The sequence below is a fragment of the Bufo bufo genome, chromosome 4 (assembly GCF_905171765.1).
Source record: "Bufo bufo chromosome 4, aBufBuf1.1, whole genome shotgun sequence".
Lineage (NCBI taxonomy): Eukaryota > Metazoa > Chordata > Amphibia > Anura > Bufonidae > Bufo > Bufo bufo.
Window position 1 is genome coordinate 378,763,153 of NC_053392.1, and position 16,714 is coordinate 378,779,866.

The 16,714-nt window shown below is 43.3% G+C and overlaps 1 protein-coding gene across 2 annotated transcripts in view; it reads right to left on the minus strand.

The window, feature by feature from the left end:
• Nucleotides 1–16,714, minus strand: part of HBS1L (HBS1 like translational GTPase) — a 135,869-nt gene that overhangs the window by 16,769 nt on the left and 102,386 nt on the right. For both annotated transcript variants that reach the window (XM_040429178.1, XM_040429177.1), the window contains exons 7-14: nucleotides 15,679–15,844; nucleotides 14,276–14,393; nucleotides 13,025–13,171; nucleotides 11,214–11,288; nucleotides 11,014–11,131; nucleotides 10,228–10,296; nucleotides 8,160–8,264; nucleotides 1,235–1,325 (exon numbers count right to left, since the gene is read on the minus strand). In XM_040429178.1, the coding sequence (XP_040285112.1) occupies nucleotides 1,235–1,325; nucleotides 8,160–8,264; nucleotides 10,228–10,296; nucleotides 11,014–11,131; nucleotides 11,214–11,288; nucleotides 13,025–13,171; nucleotides 14,276–14,393; nucleotides 15,679–15,844 (889 nt within the window). The remainder of the gene's footprint in view (nucleotides 1–1,234; nucleotides 1,326–8,159; nucleotides 8,265–10,227; nucleotides 10,297–11,013; nucleotides 11,132–11,213; nucleotides 11,289–13,024; nucleotides 13,172–14,275; nucleotides 14,394–15,678; nucleotides 15,845–16,714) is intronic.

Genomic DNA, 16,714 nt, shown 5'->3' on the forward strand with positions numbered 1-16,714 from the left:
AGTGGAGGTCCGACTCATGGCCCTCCCACCGTTCAGCTGTTCAAAGAGACTACAGTGCTCTGTGAGAGCCTAGGCCTCATGCTAGTGACATCACTGTACATCAGTTACATGGCCTAGGCACATGGCAGTCCCATTCATGTGAATGTAGCTTAGCTGCGATACTAAGCACAACTGCTATCCAATGTAAGAAGCTGAGCTTGGTAAGCTGCAGCGCTCACCAGCGCTCCAATGAGTGCAGTAGCCTCGTCAAACAGCTGATCGGTGCTGGTGCCAGGAGTCACCCCCTCACCGATCTGATATTGATGACCTATTCTGAGAATAAGCCATCAATATCAAATTTCTGTATAACCCCTTTAAATGGGATGGAAGGGATCTCTTATAATAGGGCTTGATCAGCTTGGAAAAAAGATATTTTCTTACACGTGATCTAATTTACACGTATAAATACGTTTGTGGTCGATAAAAAAAAAAACTGGTACAGGGTTTATTCTTTCCAAATGACCAGGGTCATTCCTGACATCCTAAGGAAAGGCTATTTAGACATCAATACAGGAAAGGATTCTTTACAGTAAGAGTAGTCACACTATGAAAAGCCCTACCCCAAGAGGTAGCAATGGCAGTTACAAATGGGCTATATAATAGCAAATCCCACTGACTGTTCTAAATAATCAATGTTGTATAATTGATCAAACAGGACCTATGTAAAATACCTTACTGATGGAGTAAAGATCAGGAAACCTAATAAAACTTGTACATCTGCAAGTGGTTCTCATATTGTTGAATTACGTAATGTCACACAATCCATATTCCCTTCGTTCTAATCCTAAACAAACGTGACGTCAGTGTCAATCACAAAGACAAAACATAGCTCGGCCGCAAGACAATTCCAAAATCGGAATCCCAATTCACTCGTAACCACTATGCAAACGAATACGCCACTAACGTGTCTACAGGGATTCCACACCCAGGTGCAGAGTTTTGCAAAGGTTGCAATGTGGTGACAACTGATGTCTTTTGGCTGAGAACTGACACTATGAAAAAGCTACAAACTGCAGAGTAATATGTTCCTGTTTACGGGAGATTAGTTTCATACCCGGTTTCATTAATAATTGACAAATTTCATATAACAGTCAATTCTGTCTACAAATAAAACCACTTAACTCTCAGAGACTACACCCTTTTCTTGAGGTCCTGAAACTGCTGCTGAGTCAGACACTGATTGACGAGCACTTACTTGATTTTGATGATATCCACGCCGGTCAAAGTGAGACTAACGTGATCTCCGGCCGCGGCCCAATCAACTGCTTCATCATGTAATGTGATTCCTGGAAATGAGTAAGATCGGAACGTTATTGCTGGATGCAAGTAACACAACATTTCTCTGGACCGAAATGTGCTACATGAGTCATTGTATTTCAGTTACGAATGGTTAGAGGCACAAACTAAAATCGATGCAACAGCACTATGTGCCAGAGGAGAGGCGGCATTCACTGCAGGCAGCTACTAGCTTCACCTTTCTACAATTATAACAAAAGAATCCATTAAGCATTGTTATATGTTCTGTGTTACCGTTCCTCAAGGTTATAGCCACGCGGCGCTGCATCACCCTGTAAGCCATTCCAGTATTCAATAACTCATTAAAAACGGTTTCTTCACTGTGCATTCTTAAGGGCCATGTGGTTTTGATGGCTACCGCTCAGCCATTAGCAATACATAGTAAAAAAAAAAAAAAAAAAAAATTATATTGACAATCTATCCTCAGGATAGGTCATCAGTATCTGATCGGTGGGTGTCCGGGGGCCGATCAGCTGTTTGAGAAGGCATCAAGGCTCCTGCGAGTGCCACGGCCCTCAGCTTTACCTAGGCCAGTGACAACATGATCATCGGTCACGTGAATGGGGCTGAGTGCAATACCAAGTCCAGTCGCTATACCAAGTACGGCTCTGTGCTTGGTAAGCTGCAAGAAGGCAGTGGCCCTCACAGGAGTGCCGATTCATAGTCAAACAGCTGATTGGCGGGTGTCAGACCCCCACCGGTCAGATACTGATGGTCATTAGTATCAAAATCTTGGAAAACCCTTTTAAGATCTGAGCTTGATCTCAGTGAAAGGACACGTTCTAGTTCATGGCCAGAGCCTAAAAATCAGTTCTGATAATGTCAAATGGACACAGGTGCACAGCCATTGCAAAAGGGTCTCTCTATGCACTTAATGAGCCAGATGACTGCTTCATTAAGGCTAATTTTGCACAAGTATGTGCAGTCCAGGAAACATGCTTCATGAGATGTAATTCCTGGACAGAATACGGCTCCTCTGACCAAACTCACGGTGTAATAATGATTTATGATGCTGTGAGTTCCTGCCTAACCACAGGTCCACCGTACACTACTCACATAATGCTGTGAGTACGGTGCAGAAGATCTGTGGTCATTATAATGCTGTGAGTTCATGTCAGAGAAGCAGCATTCGGTCCGGGAGTGTTTCCCAGACACAACACGCTCCTGTGAAATTAGCTTTAGGCCCCTTTCAGACGAGCGAGTGTCACGCTCCGAACTCTCAGCGCATCAGCCATCCTGAACTTTCAGCACTGTCGGGGTTGCATAGCATTATATTGATTTATGATGATAAACAACCCTTAAAAGGTCTAGAATGTATAGGATAACACTGACATAATGTTGTCAGTGTTCTACAATACATTCCAGAACTGTAAGGCCTCTTTCACACGGGCGTTGCGGGAAAAGGTGCGGGTGCGTTACGGGAACACCCGCGATTTTTCCGCGCGAGTGCAAAACATTGTAATGCGTTTTGCACTCGCGTGAGAAAAATCGTGCATGTTTGGTACCCAAACCCGACAGAAGTTCGGGTTTGGGTTAGGTGTTCTGTAGATTGTATTATTTCCCCTTATAGCATAGTTATAAGGGAAAATAATAGCATTCTGAATACAGAATGCATAGTAAAATAGCGCTGGAGGGGTTAAATTTTTTTTTTTAACTCACCTTAGTCCACTTGATCGCGATACCTGGCATCTCCTTCTGTCTCCTTTACTGAACAGGACCTGTGGTGAGCATTCATTACAGGTCAAGGACCTGTGGCGACGTCACTCCGGTCATCACATGATCCATCACCATGGTAAAAGATCATGTGATGGATCATGTGATGACCGGAGTGACGTCACCACAGGTCCTTGACCTGTAATGAATGCTCACCACAGGTCCTGTTCAGTAAAGGAGACAGAAGGAGATGCCAGGTATCGCGATCAAGTGGACTAAGGTGAGTTAAATTATTATTTATTTTTTTTTAACCCCTCCAGCCCTATTGTACTATGCATTCTGTATTCAGAATGCTATTATTTTCTCTTATAACCATGCTATAAGGGAAAATAATAATGATCGGGTCTCCATCCCGATCGTCTCCTAGCAACCGTGCGTGAAAATCGCACCGCATCCGCACTTGCTTGCGGATGCTTGCTATTTTCATGCAACCCCATTCACTTCTATAGGGCCTGCGTTGCGTGAAAAACGCTGAATATAGAGCATGCTGCGATTTTCACGCAACGCACATGTGATGCGTGAAAATCACCGCTCATGTGAACAGCCCCATAGAAATGAATGGGTCGGTATTCAGTGCGGGTGCAATGCGTTCAACTCACGCATCGCATCCACGCGGAATACTCGCCCGTGTGAAAGGGGCCTAAGGGTTACATAGCATCATAAATCAATTTGATGCTATGCGACCCCATCAATGCTGGGAGTTCAGGGCGGGTGATGCGCTGAGAGTTCGGAGCATGACACTCGCTCGTCTGAAAGGGGCCTCAAACATGGTCTGGAGGTTTCCATTCCTGAGTACAAGCAATTATCTTACAAATGGTTAGATACCAATACAAAAACTATAAAAGTTGCATGAATTTTCAATATACACTGAATTATCTCATTTATTATATAAAACTAGCGGGCTATTATATAAAACTAGCTGGGTTTATGAATATGAAAAAATCTTTTATTCCCATATAAAAAAAAAGCCTAGGGTTGGAGCTCTCAAAAAAACATAGGCAAGAATGCTTTTCTGACTGCTATTACAGCTGTTTTCAGCAGAGGGCACTAAAGGCATAAGATTAAGACATTTATACCATAGACCAGGCATGCTCAACCTGCGGCCCTCCAGCTGTTGCAAAACTACAACGCCCATCATTCCCGGACAGCCTACAGCTATCAGCCTACAGAAGTGCATGGTGGGAGTTGTAGTTTTAAAACAGCTGGAGGGCCGCAGGTTGAGCATCCCTGCCATAGACCATACAAAAAACCAATGTGGTAAAATTACTAGAAATTTCTATTACCCACCATCGGATTTTACTAATCAAGAGGCAGAAGACTGACTCCTCCAGTTCCATTATAAACACTTCTCCATGAATGTCCAATAAAGACCAACAAAACAGGATCATATAAAACATATGTCAAAAAGGGAAAAACATGATTGTGTTCCCGAATCCTTAGGCCCCTTTCACACGGGCGAGTTTTCCGCGTGGGTGCAATGCGTGAGTTGAACGCATTGCACCCGCACTGAATCCGGACCCATTCATTTCTACGGGGCTGTGCACATGAGCGGTGATTTTCACGCATCACTTGTGCGTTGCGTGAAAATCGCAGCAAGCTCTATTTTGTGCGTTTTTCACGCAACGCAGGCCCCATAGAAGTGAATGGGGCTGCGTGAAAATCGCAAGCATCCACAAGCAAGTGCGGATGCGGTGCGATTTTCACGCACTGTTGCTAGGAGACGATCAGGATGGGGACCCGATCATTATTATTTTCCCTTACAACATGGTTATAAGGGAAAATAATAGCATTCTGAATACAGAATGCATAGTAAAATAGCGCTGGAGGGGTTAAAAAAAAAAAAAGCCGTGCAGCCGGCATCTCTTCTGTCTTCATCTGTGAGGAATAGGACCTTTGATGACGTCACTGCGCTCATCACATGGTTCATCAAATGATCCATCACCATGGTGATGGACCATGTGATGAACGCAGTGACGTTATCAAAGGTCCTATTGCTCAAAGAAGAAGACAGAAAAGATGTCGGCTGCGTGAACAAGTGGATTTTTTTTTTAATCCCTCCAGCCCTATTGTACTATGCATTCTGTATTCAGATAACCATGGTATAAGGGAAAATAATACAATCTACACAACCTTGAACCCAAACCTGAACTTCTGTGAAGAAGTTTGGGTCTGGGTACCACAGTCAGTTTTTTATCACGCGCGTGCAAAACGCATTGCACCCACGCGATAAAAACTGAACAACGGAAAGCAATCGCCGTAAAAACTGACTGCAATTTTGTACCTACTCGCGCGGGTTTGCCGCAACGCATCCGGACCTTATCCGGACACGCTCGTGTGAAAGAGGCCTTAAAAGAGGTTATATCCGGACTACAGCTCCTATCCTGATGGACGTCATGAGCCAGAACAGCCAGCCACTCTGCCAGAGGTGGTGCAACCATCCATTACATGGACGGCCAATCTCTTGAATGAACCCCATGTAATAATACATTTCCCCTGATTGCTGGGTGTGAGGGAATCTAGCTTTTTTATTTTTTTAAAAGGCGTTACCTTTCTGTCGTGGAAGATCAGCTGTTTGATCTCCAGGCGAGAAAAGTGGGAGAAATTTATCTAATCTGTGCGACAGTAAAATGATCATAACTAATCACTGATCAGCTTTCTTCATGTCTGGTTATCAGATCCATATTATTGCATTTACACGTATTAAACATGCTTCTATCCGCAGATATTTCAGGAATAATGTTAGAACACTTAGTAGTAGGAAACACAAGTAGCGGCACTCACATAATGTTCACTTTGCACCTTTATTGGAAGTAAAAAAGGATCCTTGACAGGATTGTCAAGCCTAATGTAAACCGGTATGGGATGAGATAAATGCTTCTCTCCACCTCGTTTTTTTTCCTCCCCCATCCGGTCACATGACCATACACAGGTGAATAATAAATATACCAATTAAAAATACCACCACCACATAATAGTGCAAATCCATACTTCAAATGATACCCATCCACATAAAAACCTATCAAATAAAGACAGCAAGATCGTTCTGGTCATGGAGTCCAAGCGGGCCCATAGCATTAGTTTATTTTCCCAATAGAAAGAGTAAAAGTCCAGCCACAGTGCACGGACAAGCCAAGGCTGGCTCGGTATGAACACTGGAAGCAGAAGAAACGTCCAGCACGTGGTGTGTTAAAGCGCTGCATCATCTTTATTCCATCGTGGATACAGTCAATGTACAAAAGCAGTGATCGTCACCTCCCGTCAGAACGACATGTTTCAAACCAAACGGTTCTTAATCATGATAAAGATCCCTTTTGTACATTGACTGTATCCACGATGGAATAAAGATGATGCAGCGCTTTAACACACCACGTGCTGGACGTTTCTTCTGCTTCAAGTGTTCATACTGAGCCAGCCTTGGCTTGTCCGTGCACTGTGGCTGGACTTTTACTCTTTCTATTGGGAAAATCTACCCCTAAAGGTAATTTTGCATGTAGCAGATGCTCCATGTGTAGATTTATGCATAAGTCCAACAAATTCCTCACAATAGGAAAAGTTTTGTAAAAACTTTTATATCGTGCAAAACGCAATATGTGGTATATGTAATCTTTTGCCTGTGCGGTAAATTTTACATTGGTAAAACTTTTAGACCCCTAGATGTCAGGTTCAGGGAACATAAAAAAATCTATAGACACAGGAATAGGAGCCACACGTTTGATTAACCACATACAAGAACAACATGAAGGTAACACAAATGTCCTACAATGTGCAGGATTGGAGGTGGTTTATATGCCAGTGGGGGGAGGGGGGGGATGGGAAGCGTCTCCTCCTCCAGAGAGAAGCAGCCTGGTTTATTAGAACTAATGCTATGGGCCCGCTTGGACTCCATGACCAGAACGATCTTGCTGTCTTTATTTGATAGGTTTTTATGTGGATGGGTATCATTTGAAGTATGGATTTGCACTATTATGTGGTGGTGTTATTTTGAATTGGTATATTATTCACCTGTGTATGGTCATGTGACCGGATGGGGGAGGAAAAGAAAACGAGGTGGAGAGAAGCATTTATCTCATCCCATACCGGTTCACATTAGGCTTGACAAAGCGCAAGGTGCGCGAAACGGCTGTTGCCTGATTTTGTTTGTGCAGTGCCCGTGTCCGATCCTTTTTTACTTCCAATAAAGGTGCAAAGTGAACATTATGGTGAGTGCCGCTACTTGTTTTTCCTACTACAAAGTATTTATATGACTCTTTTGAGCAGAGCACCACCGAATATAGTGCTGAAAAGGGTCTATTCAGATTGATCACACATCGGGTAGTGCCGGCTGCGGTGTTTCTTGATAGACTTCTAATGTTAGAACAGCACCCTCTGCTGTTTATAATGAGCAGTCACTCTGTGTCCACCTCAGTAATGTGCAGAGGTGGACGCATATGCTTTGTCTTGCTCCTTTGGGTATACAGGGGGATCGCTGAGGTTGATGAGCCAGTTACTTCTGAAGCTCCAGTGTCTTCTCTGCGTCTCAGAGGAAATGATGAGAGAGACAGAGTTACTGTAATTGCTCAGGAGATAGCACCACCTAGAAGTCTTTCTGCTATTTTTAATAAGTGTAAATACAATAAATGTTAAGAATAAAGGGCTGAACTAATCGAAACAATATTTTTTCCAGGGGCAACCCCCGACACTGTAAAAAATTTTTTAGAATAAATAAAAAAATATTAAAAATCACTTTCAAAATGAAATCATCCAAGTACACAAGTTTTATTTTTAGGATCTTAACGCCAAAACATATCCCCTCACACTCTTCTGAATACAGTGTGATGTAAAGGGGACTAAGGCGAAATGACTAATAAAACAATGTGGGAATCATCTGCTGGCGTGAGAAATCGAAGCCTCAAGCTCAGGCATCAAGTGAAATGTCTCACACAGAAGCGCTCAGACGCACAGTCACCTGTGAGGAAATTCGTTTCAAGATTTTGGATAAATTATTCAACAGTCAGTATCAGTTTGACAGCACGTTCCAGTTTCAGGTGCAGAAAGGGCTTTCAGAAGTTGTCCCAAAACAGATGCTGTGAGAAGCGAGGTAGGGTATCCTTCAGCTATGTCTATCGACTTACCTTTAACTGTGCATCTATCATTAGGGGGCATAACTACTAAGTGGTCTCCAGTCTGGATGTACCCGGCTTCTATTTTGCCAGTCACGCAAAATCCAGAACCTTGATCTGGGCAAAAAAAAAATTATAATATCAAATACAATCATTAAAGCTTTTACTCTTATCCAGATGCCTGCTGAACACTTGTACGGTCGATATCCGATTTCCCCATACACTTACATGCTTGGGGTGCAAGGGGTGAGGGGAATGTGCGGCTGCCAGACACCTCTGGAAGCACCTTATCCCCCACAAAAGAATAGGCATTGTTCTCTAGACATCTGCTATTGGGCAAAAGTCAGGACACCCGAATACACATTAGATGGTTGGAGAGTTCTGCCGAAATTGATGAGGCTGACATGACTCTATTGTGATCCAGTGTTTTGGTCTGTATTATAGACCAGAGCTGAATTCACAATTCCGCTGGCTACAAAGCAAATATCTCCCGGCATTACTTTTCAGCTGAATGTCTGACGCGTATATTTGACAGAAGCCATTGTGGTATTCGTGTTTTACTGGATGACTTTAAATGGTATAGTGCAGTACTCTGTTCGATACCGTATAGCAGAAGTAAAGATATACTGAAAGGAGTATCCGTCGGTGTGAATGGGGACCTATAGATACGTATGGCGCTAGGGGCTTATCCAGTGCACAAGGCAAACGTACACTGCAAGCACATGGTCAAAGTAGCCTAAGCAGTTAAAAATGTGTTCACCCCTGGGGATGTTTTCTACAGACCCCTCAGCATGACTGGAACCACCTTGGCAATCATACTTGCCTGATCGCCGCCATTGTATTCCAGCTCCATCTCTACCCACGTCAGCATCCTGTTTGACACAGGTCACACGAATGCTGCAGCCAATCACTGACTGCAGCAGTCACATGTTACCCTTGCGTCAGGTCACTGGGTCGAGTGATGCATGGTGAAATGTCATTGCTGCAGCGGTCACATGTCACCCATGCAGCATGTCACTGGTTCACATGATGCATGGTGACACGTCATTGCTCCAACGGTCACATGTCACCCATGCAGCAGGTCACGGGATGCACGATGACACGTCACCGCTGCAGCCATTCATTGGTTGCAGCGGTCACGTGATCTGGGTCAAACAGGATGTTACAGACCTGCAGAGCTAGGGTGGCTGTGATGGAGCAGGAACCCAGCAGCAGGGATCAGGCAAGTATGATTAGCACCGTGGGCCCAGTCACACTGAGTGGTCTGTAGAAAACGTCCCCGGGGTGAACAACCCCTTTAAAGGTGGGTCTGACTGGTTTGCTGACCAGTTCCAATGACAACCAGCATAATTGTGAATGCAGCTCTGAGGTATAATGCAGGCATTAACTAAGGGTCAGTGTAAGATCGAGGAGTAATGTAATTACAAAAATATAGATTGAGTGCAAAGGAGGACAAACGGATTTTGATAAGGTTTTTTCCTTAGCTATCACCAAATTGCCATATCCAGAGGAAGCCTCGCTTTTCTGTTGGCCTCACCTGTCTATGATATTTTACTGATAACTTCCTCGTCTACTCTCCTCGATTGTCCACACACAATAAAATGCACTTGCTTTTGTTATTCAGAAATACTAGTGGCAGAAAAAAGCAGTGCCAACTATGCAGCATTATGTAACTAGCAGAGTCCATTAACTGCGCATTGAATGAGCACTGTCGGGCCGGGACATCGCAGTTTAGCGTGCGCATCCGCGGGATTACGGACGGGAGGAGGGAGGTTAGAGCAGAGACTAAAGGCGGGCAGACGCGGCGGAGGGGGAGTGCCTTCGTATGAAAATGACCCAGGGGCCTGGGCACCGGCCGTTGTAACGCCGCCCCTGGGCACCTTCACAGACTGATTTGCATGCGGATTAAAAGTGTTTTTCTCCATAACGATGCTAGCAAGGAACAAACGGTAAGCACCGTTTTAATAGGGGGGATGCCGTGGACATAACACTGTTATTAGGTTAATAGGGTGAATCTGCGTCAAAGACTCCCTTTAAGTACACATCACAACCCCATGAATCCGCAAAATGAAATTCTTACCTTTAAAAACATCAGATGCACACAACCTAAAAGGTTTCTCAACCGAACGTTGTGGAGCTTTAAACGAATCTACAATGAGGAAAAAAATACTGCTTCAGTCATAAGTTAGAATGGCCCAAGAGATAAAAGAGTGAACTTAAAGGGGTTGGCCCATCTCATACATTAGGGGCCTTTTCGCTAGGATAGGCTCCCAATGTCCGATAGGTGCAGGTCCCACCTATCTCTAGAACAAAGCGAAGGAGAGCAGACCTCACATGCATGGATGCCCTCCATTTATTTCTATGGGACTGCCGAAAATAGCAGAGCCCTGGCTCGGCTATTTCTGTCAGCCCAACAGAAGTGAATGGAGCAGTGGCCACATTTGCATGGTGAGCTTCCCATTCATTTCTATGGGACTTCCAAAAATAGCCAAGCGCTCTTCTATTTTCAGCACTCTCATAGAAATGACTGGAGGGCATCAGACACTCACACCTATCAGACATTGGTGGCCTATACCAGAAATATGCCCCCAATATATGATATGGGCCAATCTCTTTAAACAGTCCGCTCCTATTAACATTTACATTCACTGGTTTGCATAACTATTGACGTAAAAGTCACGTCAAATCCTGAAGTTTTTGCTACGGCTCCTGTAGCGATTCTCTGCAATGGAGCATAAAAGTGACAAGCTGCTATGTAATGTTAGCATTTAGAACGATTCACAAACATACAAAAGACTACAAAAAAAACACACAAAAAACGGAATCTGATAATATGCAAAGGAACTTGTACAAAATGAATTCTCACCAATTTGGTCGATAAGGCACGGTCCTTTGTACCAACTTGTCAGTTCACTTATTTCACTCTTTTTCGACAAATTTTCCCCACTAAGACCACTGGTAGGAATGTAATAAACGTCACTGTCCTACAAAAGGTGAAAATAAGTAACACAATAGGGTTCACGAGCCACACATCAAATCCAAAATGATAGCCAAAGACCATATTACCTTGAAACCAGCTTGCTTTAGGAAGTGTCCAAGCTTACTAGTAACTTCCCGAAACCTTTCCTCCTGCCAGTTAACCTGCCAAAAGTAGAATGCTTAAAAGCACAGAAAAGGCACACCAATAGTATCGCGATACAAAGGAAATCTCAGCAGTTTGTGAAATATCAAAAGTTAATTTGGAGGAGGACCTGTCCCATTTCCTGACATCTGTTATAGTACTTACTTGCTATTCCTATAACGGTGTGCGGTCTAGTTCCTGCTAGTAATATATGACTAAAGGTACAAATGGGTGTTACCAGTTGGGGGTGTCCCTAGTCTCACCAGCAGCACTGATCAGGGTCAGACTGTGCGTTAACACACCTAGTTGCAAATTTATTAATAAACTACTAGCAGCAATAACTGAGGAACAGAATGACAGTTATTTGAAAAGATGCTCCAGAATTGTTATTGCATGGAAAATACACGTGAGAAGTGGTGACGGGTCCTCTTTAAACATGTCAACTCCTGGAAACAGATGACTCAAGCTCAGCTGTTTGTGCTATGAGTATTCTAATCATATTGAATGGCTATCCAGACCTTGGTGGCCGAGCTACTTAAAAACGGTTGCATCGCGAAGATGATCAATTTAAAATTTGAAGTTGGCTTGGCAATCTTTTCATTGCAACGGTTTCCAGCTACCCTAAAGCCCTGCAATTTCGGCTAACACAGAGGGAAGCCATGTCCATAGATTTCCCCTTCAGTGGCCACACCACTGCAATGAATGGACAGACCATGAAATGCATGGACAGGATTGGTCTGCCAGAGTGTCTCTTCAGCCTGGAACATAGAGGGAGTCAAGAGTAGGAGACCCCTTCCCCACCCAATGATGTCCATATGCCCAGAAAGGGCATTTTGACTAATATGGTCTTAATGGAAAGCATATATAAATGTGAGAACAAAAAAAAAAGGAAAACAAACAGGGATGGACTGACAACTTAAAGCGGCCTTGGGAAAAACATAAAAGTGGTCCAACCAAAATGATAGATGGTGGGGCAACACAAGTAGGCAGGGCCAACCATATGCAGTGCAGGCCACAGGCCTCCCCTCTTCCGGCCTGGAGCTTTAGATGCCTGCATTGCCTAATGTCCCGTTTCCTATGAGGGTGAAGAGCTGGGCAGGAAGCGATGGGCTCCTGTGCCCACCATAGTATTCAAATGTGTCACTGTCCTGATAATGGCAATAAAGTTGACTTGAGGAGGGCACCTGTGGAACCCAGCTGGGTACATAAGTACCTGATGTTCCCATCATTAATTAACGTTGGGAGTGTCAGATTGTTATATATCCAGCGGCTTGAGGAGGGCTCAGGTGGTCCCCTGGTCATCGGCCCACCGCTCCTGAAAACGAAAAAGTATTTACTGACACTACTTGAATGCCACAGTTAATATAGTAACATAGTTTGTAAGGCTGAAAAAAAGACATCTGTCCATCCAGTTAAGCCTGTTATCCTGAAAGTTGATCCAGAGGAAGGCAAAGAAAAAAAAACTGAAAACCCAGTAAGGTAGAAGCTAAGATTTCTGCAGAGCAGCAGCATCAACCCACAGTCCTACCTGGTGAGGTCTTCTGGATAACATGAAGTGCAGGAGATGGAGCCCACACTTTTACATATAATACAAACTACTTTAAGTGGAAGGGCCATATGAGGTGCTGATTTTAAGAATATTTGAGTAGAACCACAGAGATTTACGCGCAATAGTAAAAGGCATCTGGAAAATCATGTAGCCACCAAAAGCAATGTCACAAAAAATATATTTAAACCATTATTACCAAAAAATTACCTGATCCATTTTATTGACTACAACGGCTAACTGAGTCACTCCAAGAGATCGGACCAGAAGTGCATGTTCACGTGTCTGTCCACCAGCTTCAAAGCCTGCTTCGAACTCCCCACGACTGGCATCTACAACCAAAATGGCCACGTCAGCCTAAAAGAGAGAGGGACAGTCTATATCCAAGAAAGCCATACAGTGTAAGATCGAGGAATAAAAGCAACAAGTCACTACATAGAAATGCAGATGTGTAAATCACTTTACTAAATCTACTTAACCCAAGTCCCGGGCCAATTTTCGTTTTCGCATTTTTGTTTTTTTTCTTCCCCACATTCCAACAGCCAAAACTTTTTAACTTTTCCATTCACATAGCCATATGAGGGCTTATTTTCTGTGGGATAAGTTGTATTTTTTTAATGGCACCATTTTACTTACAATATCTTGTATTAGAAAAAAAAAAAATAAGTCAGTGTGGGGTGAAGATGGGGGAAAAAAAAGCCACAATTTTGACATTATTATTTGGGGTTTTGATATTTCGGTGTTCACTGTGTGCAGTAAAAATGACAGGAAGTCCTTATTTCGCTGGTCAGTACGATTACAGCGCTTCCAAATTTTTACAGTTTTTTATTATGTTTTACTACTTCGGTCCACAAAACCTTTCCCTTTCAAGTTTTTTAATTTTAGTGAATGGATTCCAGGTAATTTTTTTTCCCTTTTTGGATTCCTTGTCTTAGCAGCAACTTCTTGACAGCTACGTGTAATTCAGACCCATAGCACTGGGTTATCTTCTCACAGCAGAAGGATGGGGAGAACACTTTTTCTTTGCATTAGATCCGAGGCAGGAGTAGAACTTGATTTTCTATAGAATATAAAACCTTTAAAAGGGTATTCCCATACCAAAGCATATGCCATAAACGTCTCATAGATGTGGGTCACACCTCTAGGATTCATACCTATTTCCAGAATGGCCTCAGCAGCCAAGCAGAGAATGAATAAAAAGATGGCCTCACATATGCTTAACCTTCTCTATTTCTTTCTATGGGGTTACAGAATTTATCAGACACTGATGGTATATATAATGTATATGCCATTAATCTCTTAACATGGGAAATAGTGGCTGAGGCTTGTCTGTTTTTTTATTTTTTATTATTATGTTTTCTTGAAAGTGAAGAGTAAATGACCTAATGTCCACTGGAAAGGAGGCTTTTGCACAGTACTGAATGAACAATGAAACACAACACATGCAGAATCACAACTTACTTGTGCAGCTCCAGTTATCATGTTTGGGATGAAATCTTTGTGCCCCGGTGCATCCATCAGAGTAATAACTTTAGTCTTCGTTTCAAATTTGGTCATGCCTACATCCATAGTTACTCCTCTACCACAAGAGAAAGGAAAAAAAAAAGGGGGAAATTAAAAAATTAGGCAGCAGATGCCAAGGCATTATATTAAAGGCTTGTCTCATCTGGACAACCCCTTTGTCTATGCTCTATCAGGGCATATGGAATTTATAGAAGGTGTCTCCAAAATGGCTCCCCCTCTATGCACCAAAACAGAGAGATGGTAATCAGCAATGGCCATCACTTGGCTGGCCTAGCCTGTATTACATTCACTGGAACAAATACTACAAAGGCTGTTTGACAAGGATTTGCCAGCTGGACCCACTGGGTTTCATATTAAAGGCTATAGGACCTGTAGGTATTGGATGGTTGCCATGGCTTTCATGACTTCCAGCATCATTACATAGATCATGCTGAATAAACTGTGCTACCTGCTGCATAATTATATATAAAAATTCCATGTATTTTTGTTTATAGCACAATAGGGGTTAAAAGGCAGCAGATTTCTACCTATGAAACTGGCTGACCTGTTACATGTGCACTTGGCAGCTGAAGGCATCTGTGTTGGTCCGATGTTCATATGTGCCCGCACTGCTGAGAAACATGATGTTTTAATATCAGCCTCTAGAAGCAACGGGGACGTTGCCCTTTCTCCTAGAACCCGGATGGCCAACCTGCGGCTCTCCAGCTGTTGTAAAACTACAACTCCCACCATGCTCTGCTGTAGGCTGATCGCTGTACGCAGTGTGGGCATGCTGGGAGTTGTAGTTTTGCAACAGCTGGAGAGCCTCAGGTTGGCCATCCCGGTCCTAGAGGCTCAGCTCTCTTTCTGCAACTCAAAATCACTGACCAAACATGTCATCATGCCTGCCTGGCCCTGTCAATCAAAGTGGAGAGCGAGTAATGGAAACGCCCCCGTTGATCCTAGAGGCTCATTTGGATTTATTAAAACTTCATTTTTCTCAGCAGTGCGGGCACATATGAACATGGAGCCAACACAGATGCCTTCAGCTGCCAAGTGCTCATGTAACAGGTCAGGCAGTTTCATAGGTACAAACCTGCTGACAGAGGCCCTTTTAAAGATGAAAGGAGCAACTCCAAGTCATCACTATGGCTGAAACCGAAGAGGGCCTAAAACAGTTACATTTCCCCTCTAAGAGTTATAGATTTCTGCATCTACGTGCACATTCACGGACAATTTATATTAAGGTCACAGCCTTAGCTCTGCTATGTGTTGAAATTGTTCATGTCTAGGAATAACCCAGAAGACCCCACACTAAAGTCATACCAAAGACCCCGCACACCAAGTAGGAGATGAAATACCTTTGCCTTTCTTCTCCCGTCTCGTCTAGCACCCACGCATATGCAAAAGAAGCTTTTCCTGCTTTCTTGGACTCTTGCTCATATTTGTGCATAGTTCTTTTGTTCACATGCCCCAAGAGATATAATAAATGGCCCATAAGAGTGCTTTTCCCGGCATCAACATGACCTGAAATGAAAAAGATTATAATAACCAGAAAACAGAGCGCATATATTCACACTTCACACTAATCTAATCCAGTCATGCAAACCCCAAGTTTGCTGTGAGGAGGTATAATTAGATTTTCTAGCATCTATGACTGTAAAGTGTACAGTGCTAATGCAGCGAGGCTATGTACTTACATAAGAATGTGACTGACACAACTAGCTCTCACATTTGCTGCAGCTAAAAACAACATGGCTACTTGGCTTGCCTGTCACACTGCCACAGTTAATGGCTATGGACACCTATGACATGGAAAAAATGATTCATGCTCGGGGCCACTTCCGTATTTTGGTCCGCAAAAAAAAACATTATTTGTCATCCTTCAAATACAGACAAGAATAGGCAGATCTGGAACACGAGTCTGTAAAACAATGAATGTGTGCATGGCCCTGTAGAAATGGATTGGTCAGTGTGCCAACTATGAAAAAAAATTAAAAAAAACGGATACCAGACTGAAGAAAAATACAGTTGCCCTACAATATGTTAGTGGTTACTTTGAGAAATAAAAAAAAGGTGTGTACTAAGTTTCAATCTGCAATCTTGTTCCTACTTGTTCCTAGTTGCAGACTTCTCAAGTGGACGTGTCCCTCCTACTAATACGTGCTGGATGTGAGGTCTGTGTGCCCAGGATACTGCTTCCTTCTCCCTGAAAACTGCTTTCTGTACCTCCCCTCTATCTACATCCTGTGTGAGCCGCCCTCATGGGATGCTGTTCCTCCTCTCCACTCATCTGTTGTGGACAACCTGCTGTTTAGTTTCTCTAAGGCTGGGGCTACACATTGATCTTGGCCATGATACCCATTGCGAGACCAACCATCACTGAGTGGCACTGCA